Source organism: Hippocampus bargibanti, linkage group LG11 (genome assembly GCF_051943395.1).
Source record: "Hippocampus bargibanti isolate YZ-2025 linkage group LG11, ASM5194339v1, whole genome shotgun sequence".
Classification (NCBI taxonomy): domain Eukaryota; kingdom Metazoa; phylum Chordata; class Actinopteri; order Syngnathiformes; family Syngnathidae; genus Hippocampus; species Hippocampus bargibanti.
This window is the reverse complement of record NC_142744.1, coordinates 13,305,219-13,315,000: the sequence shown is the minus strand read 5'-3', so window position 1 is coordinate 13,315,000 and position 9,782 is coordinate 13,305,219. Positions and strand designations below refer to the sequence as shown.

The window sequence follows — 9,782 nt, the reverse complement described above, 5'->3', positions numbered from 1 at the left end:
TTGTCTTGTTAACAAAAAAAAGTCTGTAAGTAACCTAGATTCTAAAATACCGTATTTTCCGGTGTATAAGGCGTACTGGAGTAAAAGGCGCACCCCAAATGAATGGTGTATTTTCAAACTTTTTCCATATATAAGACGCACCAGACTATCAGGCGCATTGTCAATGAATGAAAAGGATTTTCCAAATAAAATCTACAAACATATACAAGGCACACCACATTATAAGACGCTACAGTAGAAGCTGGGGTTATGCAGTATTTCGTCTATGGGGGAAAAAGAGTCGGTAGCTGCTGACAGCAGTTGCGAGACCTGTTGTGGCTCAGTATGACTTCATATATAAGGCACATCAGCGTATAAGGCACAGGGTCATCTTTTAAAGAAAATCAAGCCTTTTGGGCGCACCTTATACACCGGAAAATACTGTAACTATTTTCTACAATTCCAATTTGTATTAAAAAATTGGATGATATATTGTTTTATATTTAATACAGATCAATGCAAAATGTTCGTTTTTATTTGGTAGTAGCCAGGTGTCCTTGTTCCTTCTCTATTGTGTGAGGAAGAAATTTCTTTTTTTCCTCTTGGCACAAATGATTGGACTCCACCAAAGGCTAATTTTGCCTACCAACAAGAGTCTGACATGATTTGAGAAGAATATGAGTTTTGCTCTGCGTCGCCTTGTTTTTGGAATCGTCTTACCCGCCACCCCTCTCCTAATGAAAAACATGTCGATTATTTATTTGTTCTCTGAGGTTAAAGTGCTAAAAACTAAACCAACTAAATGCAAGTACCGCTTTTTGACAAGACATCAAAAAAGTTGCAGGAAAAGTTTTGTACATTCTGAAGACAATGCTGTCTCCCAGCAGGAGGTTCAAAGTCAGGTTGCCTTTTCTCATCATCATCATCATCATCATTATCATCACAACAAGAAAAATATTCAGATGCCAATATTGCCAAACGTAAGATGTTATAAATCTTAGATGAGCGTTGGCGGCTCCAAATTAGCAGGGCTAGGTTCCCCGCAGTCTAGCTCTGCAGGGAGAGCAATGGAAGGAAAAGCTCCAGGAAAAAACAAAAAAACAAAGCAGTTGTTAAAAATGTATTTGGAAGTGTCGGGGGAGCCTGAGGAGGAAGATGATGGACAAAAACATCTTCATCCCAAAATGAGGAGGCGGGATTTTGTCTTCTTGTCAACAACTTATTTACAATTCGGGCAATAAATATCTTATTTTGTTACTGAAGCGAGATAACGACGCATGTTTGAGTGACACCAATTGGATGAATACAATCATGCAGCCATATGACTTACAATAGATTCCGCCATGTTTGCTTGCAAAACTCGTAGCAGATGTGTGCGCTTTTTCAGCATAGCGTCCCTGATCCACTAGTGCAGAAAAGTGGTTAAGATTGTACAACTGTCTGTGTCTTTTGTGTTGTGTAATATTATTTTGACTTCAAGATAGTGCCGCGAAAGTGGCTGCCTTCATAGCAGCTCCTGTATTTTGTTCTTCTACTTCTTTTCCTTTCCTCTTCCTCTCATAACTTTGCTGCTGTAAATTGGGATTTTCTCTTTTGTGAGACGAATAAAGGTCAATCTAATCTAACATAATTCCTTTTATCACTTTGCTGCTGTGAAATGTAAATTTCTCCATTGCGAGTCTAATAAAGGCAAAACCAATCCAATAATAGTCCTACAAATATCTTCATAGAAGTCATAAAAAAACAAAAGTAGTTTTAGTATTGCTTAACTTGTTCAAACACTATATAAACGAATGTGTCTATGTCATTGTATTTTTGACAGCAGCCCTCATTTCAAGATCATATAATTCCAGACCCATATAATTTAGGAATTAACTCGTTTTTTTCTGATGAAAGAAGAGAGTCTGTTTCTTACGCTGCATTGAATGTTAATGTAGTAGTTAAACTCAATATTCTATAGGTCCTGGAATTCAAGTAACTGACAAAAACCCTGGCACTGGCATAGACATATTTTTGTATGTCTGACAATGAATGAGTTAATGGACAAGAGCAAAACACATTGAAGAGAAAATAGAAGTAGATAAGCCAAGCAAATGGGAAGTTTCATCAAAAGGAGACAAAAAGATGATTGCCTATGAGTGAATATTCCAAACGAGCGGTGAATATGAAAAATCCTCCCTCAAGTTTCACTTGAGCGCGCCAAGTTAATGACAAAAATATGAAATCAAAGCGGGACACACAAATGAGTAAAAATGATCTTCACGCAGGATATGAACTGTGAAGATTTTGCAGGAGAGCGTGTTGTTTACCGTCTTGTTGTTGTCCCGTGACTGCCATGAGGACTCTTCCTCCTTTGAGCTCCACGCTGAGTCCGAGTGCCGAGGCTCCTCGGGCGTGCAGTAGGGTCCCGCAGTTCTTTAGACTCTTGAACTTGAGTGACAGTTCCTGCTCATCATTCTCCTTGTCGTGGCTCCACCAGTACGTCACCGCGCTGTCCTTGCCGTCCAATGACATCATGTCGGAGACTGACCGTTGTGAGGCAGGATACAAATGACAAGAAGGATTCTTTTTTTTGTGTAGTGCGCACCCTGATTTGATCAACCCAAAAAGAAAGATAAGGACAAGAAATCCAAGCTTCAAACTCAAAACCTGATTCTGAAACCTCTTTGGAGCACGAATCCTCTCTTGACACCCTAAATTTTCAAACTCGAGTCCTGGTTTGACATCATAGTTCTACCTTGAAACCCTATTTTATAAACCTTGAACCTGTCTTGAAACCTTACTATCAGAATCAGAATCAGAAAACCTTTATTCGTCCCACAATGAGGAAATTTGCAGTCCACAGCGGCGATTTTAAAATGGGTGGGGTGGGGGGCGAAAGGATAGAAAACAAGATATTCTAAGCATAGCAAAATAAAAATGTCAACTGTATACTGTAAATGTGCAAAACCGTTTCATTAAAAAAACTGTACATAGTGCAATTATCAAGAAAGCCCTATGAAGCCCTAACTGTTGTCTAAAACTTCTATTTGAAACTCTAAATTTTGTTTGTACAGTATTTTGAGCCCAGGGTGCAAACTCTTAATTTTATATTCTACCTGTGGATTGAAACCCTAACACTGATTAGAACAGTAATGTGCAGTCAGGGGAGGCAGGTGAGGCTGTGCCTCACGTGTCATAATGGAAATATCAAATGACAAAATAAATTAAACAGTTATATTTATTTAGTGATTTGTACTTTAACATTCTTTTCCATTTAATTTCACCATTTTTGGATATTTTTTTCAAAATCACTTAATTTTCACATTTACCGTTCAGATACTAAGTGGAGACGAGCGGTGAGGCAGCAGCCGGCTGAGCCTCACCATGGATTGCGCAATTACTATGCTAACTGCTGGCTTGCTCTGCAGTGAGACTGCATTGCTGTCCCTCTACATATCGCTATTAAAAAGTGTTCAAAAGCTTTTAGTATATGAACTAAATTTCTACAGTTTAGCTGGTGTATACAATGTACAGTCACTGTTGACTTTATTTCATAGAATTTGTCAAATACACCCTGCTTCTCTCTAATGCTTGCTTTTTGGGAGGGTCCACCACCACCACCTGGCAAACCACGAAAGTCTTATTTGTAACTTTAATCTAAATTTCTAACTGTGAGATGAAGTTGAGTTCCACCCACGTTTAAAACAGTAACGTTTCTCTCATGTCTTTGCTTTCCAGCTCATCTTCAATAAAATACTGAATGTCAACGTGTGAAATGCAGAGTTGGTGTTGTTTCTCAGCAAGAGAGCGAGCAAGGTGAGAATGAAAGCCCGAATGTGCTTCTGCTGCTGTTAAAGCAGCAGGAAAACAAAACATCATTCGAAGGGGAAAAAGATGAGGTGCGATGGGATGTTTTTATCTTCCCACATGAAAGTTTGATGGTTAGCGGAGGCGGGCGACTCACTGTAAGAGCAGCCATAGACCTCCAGCCGCAGTCCGATGCGTCCGCCGGGGTTCCAACCCATGGGAAGCAACCGTAGGAAGCGAGCGACGGCTGATTGCTGCAGCTTGTGTTGCACCACGCTGTCCGCGTTGACGTTGCCTGAAAAAGACTGAAGACCACCAAAGACATCAGCAGCATCAGGAGCACGGTATTTTTCACGACACATTTTCAACTAATACGTCAATAAGTGGTTGGTTGGCCTTATGTGTCACTTCATTTCGTGAAGGTATCCCAATACTTTTGCGCATGTGATCTTTACTTCCCGTATAGGCCACCTCGATACCTCTGTCCACATTTAGCTCACCTATCTAAATCAATACAACTCTTAATAACTATTTTATGACAATAGAACTGCGACTCACATAAAAAGTGTGGTGTGATTTACTACAAGTCCACTAGAGGATACCGTTAGCCAGAAAATAAGACCACCGGAAGTAGTCGCCGAAAACATGTCAGCTATTTGAACACCTACACTGTCTGTAAGTAAAGAATCTGCTTAAAATTAGATATCAAGTAGACAGGATGAACTTAGTACAACGATCACATTTTGGCTAGTTTGTTAGCTCTGTCGGCTAAGTTCACTCACATTTATATTCGAAGTTACATGTTGGCTAATGTCCTCAAAGAAATTGTTTCAGAGGTGACGCTGTTTTTAGGTTAATAGTTTTACCTTGGTGGAGTTACAGTGAGGTTAGTATTATTTTGTAACCCTTTCAGGGATAACGGATATGACAGTGGACAGCTTATCAGGTTGTCAGGTGAAAGGTTATTATTATTAGTGCATGAAAGGGTTAATTGTGTATGTAAGCAGAATTGTGTAACAAAAAATACAGAGTGAAGCAATTTCTGAGGAACCACATCGAGAGAAAACTGGGGGAATTTTTCCGTGAGATGTTGTCATGAAGATTTTTCAAAGCTGTGCCTTGGCAGAGGTCTGCACTCTAATCAGTGGCATCAAATCAAAAACTACAAAGGATACTAAAAAGGACATTTGGTTTGAAAAGTTGGGATCCAGGTGAAATTCTGGGACTTTTTAACACTAGCCCTTGAGGGAGAACTTACTACAGCGTCCAGCTTATGTTACGGGGTGCATGAATGATTTGATATATGGTTGTGTTTTATATACGAGACCATTTTCCAAGAAACCTTGTGGACATGGCCGAGAAATGCACTCAACTGTGTCATAAACTCTCAAAAATGGTCAGATTGTGGAAATGAATGGGAAAATGGTGTGTGAAGTTGGGTTCTAGAATTTGTGCACATACTCCGATGCTGTCCTCCAGCCGGTGTTGCTTCCAGTTGTGACCAGTGTCGCTGAACATAAGCAGATAGGATGTCAGCCAATCGGAGCTGCCATAGCGCCCCTGCGTGGAAACCGCCGTGATGGTGGTGCGCTCCCCAAAGTCCACTTGCAACCACTGAGAAGATTCGGAGGCTAGCGGAGACCAACCGCCTGCTCCTAAAAACAAATTCATGCATTGTGATAAAAAAGGAATTTTGCTAACATTTGTAAACAGCTTGGCTTTGGCAGAGGTCTGTTGCATTCTAATAAAAATCCATCACAAAGGTGACTTTTGAGAAAGGAATTTTGGTGTCAGAGGTTGGTGTTAAAGATTCTTGAGGTTTTTTTTTGCTTGCAGTTCATCCTTGGTGAACTGCTGTTTGCGAAATATTTTGGAAAATGTTAAGCAATTAAGATGTGAGTAGATCCCCCTCCAATTTCTGAACTATTTGAATGAACCTTATTTCTTTTCACATGTTAACTGGGCTCTTGTCATGTAAATGACTTGATTTTGAGGGGGTGGATGAATGATTACGAGGCGCAGGGCCGAACGTGGTAGGTGCGAAATCCCTCTCTCCCTTAATTAAGACTGGGAAAAAGCAAATTGTGACATGTGAACTTTGAAGGGACTAAAAGGTCAAAGGTTAATCACCTCTGGAAGACGAGACAGCAAGCGGGCGTTTGAACTTGTCAAACGCAGAGATGAAAGGAAAATTGGGGAATGGCAAATCAATGTATGATGGAGGGATACCTTGGAAATTTTTTGAGCAGCCTGTTTATTTCAAGTCCAAGAATATATAGCCTCAGTCTCTCATATTCAGGTATACCGGAGTCATTAAGAGATGTATAATTGGATTCATTGTTGTTTTCCAGTCGGATACAGGTCAGTTTTTTGTGGTACTTTTATGTTTTATAGTTAATTGTTACTTGTGATACCTTTTGTGTCCCTACGTTTCCTTCTAAATCCTACCATTTCATGATCATTACATTTCATATTACATTTCATTCATAATATCTTTTTTGTGTGTGTTTATCGTAATTTCACTGGATTGTCTTTGTCTTTTATCATTACACATACTTTATTTTGATTTATTTTATTTTATTTTTTAAGTACATTGGGTCAACTGTTCAGAGTAATGGAGAGTGTAGAAAAGAGGTGAAGAAGCGTGTGCAGGCAGGCTGGAACGGATGGAAAAAAATGCGCGGTGTAATATGTGATAGAAGGGTTTCAGCTAGGATGAAAGGAAAGGTGTATAAAACGGTGGTGAGACCAGCCATGATGTTTGGACTTGAGACAGTGCTACTGAAAAGACAGGAAGCAGAGCTCGAGGTAGCAGAGATGACGATGTTGAGGTTTTCTTTAGGAGTGACCAGGTTGGATAGGATCAGGAATGTGTTTATAATAATAATAATAATAATAATAATAATAATAATAATAATAATAATACATTTTATTTCAAGTGCCTTTCAAAGCTCTCAGGGATACTTTACAGTCACAATAATACATCAAATACAATTATAAATAGAAACGAGATAAAGCTACACAGAAAATGCAATTTTAAATAGGTGCGTTTTGAGATGGGATTTGAAGGTGGGAAGAGAATCGATGTAACGAATGTTGAGAGGAAGTGAGTTCCAGAGTTGGGGGCAGAGCAGCTGAAAGCTTTAATCAGAATCAAAATCAGAATCAGAATCATCTTTATTGCAAAGTATGTAGAACACACAAGGATGTTAAATGTATAAAGAAGAATTTTAAAGTTGATTCTATATTTGACCGGGTGGCAGTGGAGCTCTTGAAGGACAGGGGTGATGTAGTGAAAGGATGAGGTTGTGGTGATGATCCGGGCTAAAGAATTCTGGACGTTTGTGGAGAAGTTTCTGAGGGACACCAAGGAGAAGTGAATTGCAATAGTCAATCCGGGAGGTGACAAGACTCTGAACAAGGATAGCAGTGGTATGAGGGGTGTGAGATGGGCGAAGACGATTGATATTGCGTATAGGTGGAAGTACGCAGATCGGGTTATTTATATGGGAGTGGAAAGATAGTGTGCTGTCAAGGATGACACCCAGGCTTTTGACATGATGGGAGGGAGAAACGGTCGAACTGTCAATAGTGAGAGAGAAACTGTGAGCTTTGCGTAAGGTGGATTTGGTGCCAATGAGGAGAATTTCAGTTTTTTCGCTGTTAAGTTTGAGGAAGTTATGGGTAAACCAGGATTTAATTTCAGAGAAGCAGAGTGAAAGGGAAGAAGGTGGAAGAGAGGCGTCGTGTTTGCTGGAGAGATAGAGCTGGGTGTCATCTGCAAAGCAATGAAAGTGTATACCAAATTTATGGAGAATATTGCCGAGGGGAAGAAGGTAGGTGATAAAGAGGAGAGGTCCCAGGACAGAGCCTTGGGGCACACCAGAAGGTACAGGGGAGGACTGTGAAGTAAAGGAGTTAATTTGGATGATCTGAAAGCGGCCAGCGAGATAAGAGTGGAACCAGTGTAAGGGCGTATGGGTGATCCCTGTGGAGGAAAGTCTGTCAAGGAGGATGGGGTGAGAAATGATGTCAAAAGCTGCAGTGAGGTCAAGAAGGACGAGGGTGGAGAGTAAACCGGTGTCAGCTGCCAAAAGAAGATCGTTTGTGACTTTTAAGAGAGCTGATGTATTGTGCTGGGGGAGGAAACCAGATTTGAATGGTTCGTAGAGATCGTTCTGGGAGAGGTGAGAGTGTATATAGGGGGGACAACTCATATTAGAGGCTTTGGAGAGAAAGTCAGAGAGGCCAGACTGAGATGGTTTGGACATATCCAGAAAAAAATATCCTGTGACTGTAAAGTATCCTTGAGAGTTTTGAAAGGCGCTTATAAATGAAATGTATTATTATTATTATAATATCGGGAGAAGGATGCTGAGACCGAGAGGAAAATCAAAGAGGAGGTTTATGGATGTTGTCAAAGAGGACATGAAGGTATCTTGTGAGTTCATCCATCCATTATGTGAGCCACACCATTTAACTTCGAGAATTGAAAATATGACGTGGAGTGCCATTTCTGAATTTGTTTGTTCGTTTTTTTTCATACTCGGGTGCTGATAAAGCGCTGGCCATGGCCTGTGGGTAATGTTTTTTTTTCCACAAGGGGGCAGCATTTCCCATCTTTCCATGTTCGCGCTTTGTTCCAGTGCTACATAAACCAATATACTGCATATGTATTGCATTGTATTTTGGACAACCGCCCTCATTTCAAGCTCATATAACTCCAGACACATAAGACATGAACTTTTTTTCTGATGAAAGAAGAGAGTCTAAGGTTTCTAACGTTGTATTGAATGTTTATGTCGTCCTAAAACTCATATTCGGTGGGTCCTGGAATTCAAGTGACAATGACAAAAACTTTGGCGCTGGAGTGGACACATTTTTGCATCATCATCTGGTAGTGAATGAGTTAATTGTGTTTATTCCAATATGATTTCATGTCATTGTGTTGATTGTATGAATAATTTATGATAGTGTGATGTACGATATTTAATGTAATTCATTTTAAAGGACATTTTGAAATCAATTCGTAAAGTCCTGCCCCTTGCTTGAAAGGTCGTTTGCCAGCTTTCTCTGAGTACCAAACCAATCCAAGTGGACAAATCCTCGTGGAACAAATGGCATCTCACCTTTTGACCATTTGCTCTTTGCCAAAAGTGAATTCTGAGTGTATTCCTCTGTCACTTGTCTCCTTTCGTCAACTGACACCCAACTCCTCTCAATTTGTCTGCCTCAGCGTAGCAAGCAAAGCCGCCGTAGCGAAGAAGAAGGAGGCCAACTGCCAAGACGACGGAGCCAACCAACCAATACGATGACCTTAGCATATACAGTACAAGACGTTTAATAATGCAAAGACATTCCAGCTGACATCACAAAAGATAATCAGGAGGGTGAAAGGAAATCCTAGTCTCATTTGGACTCGTAATGAAAAAGTCACATGCTCACACAACAACTTCAAACTACTTACTCGCTCACTTAGAAACTACTGTTTTTCAAGTGGGCTAGTCACTTCAAGTAGTTACCTCCTTAAACCTTTCAGTTACAGTGGTAACTATAGTGGACAGCTTATGTTATCACATTACGGGGTGGGTGAAAGCATTTATTTAATTTTACTTCTGTCAACAATCTACTTGCTTTAATCTGAATCAGAATCTGAAAGCCTTTAATGGTCCCACAATGGGGAAATTTGCCATTCACAGCAGAAATTTGAAAGGAGGTGGGGGGAAGAAAAGATAAAAACAAAGTATTCCAAGCATAATAGAACAGACTACTTCAATGAGCTTCATTTAGTTGCTTGCAGTCCCGTGTGTATTACAACTACAAGTAATTTATTTCAACTAGCAAACCGACTTCAATTAATTAATCTTTTTAACATGAGCATTTAGATGGAAGTAGCTATTTGTTGTACCAGCAAAGTAGTTATGAATGCAACTGCAGTTCGTGACTGCACTGAGCTGCTATCTATCGTTGAATAGTTTATGACATTAATGATATTGCAGTGAGGATGTTGTTGT

At 40.0% G+C, this 9,782-nt stretch overlaps 1 protein-coding gene across 2 annotated transcripts in view; it reads right to left on the bottom strand.

Annotated features, from left to right (window-relative positions):
* LOC148891672 (contactin-associated protein-like 4) overlaps positions 1-9,782 on the bottom strand; it is an 83,884-nt gene that overhangs the window by 41,257 nt on the left and 32,845 nt on the right. For both annotated transcript variants that reach the window (XM_089008605.1, XM_089008606.1), the window contains exons 3-5: positions 5,230-5,423; positions 3,926-4,073; positions 2,289-2,504 (exon numbers count right to left, since the gene is read on the bottom strand). In XM_089008605.1, the coding sequence (XP_088864731.1) occupies positions 2,289-2,504; positions 3,926-4,073; positions 5,230-5,423 (558 nt within the window). The remainder of the gene's footprint in view (positions 1-2,288; positions 2,505-3,925; positions 4,074-5,229; positions 5,424-9,782) is intronic.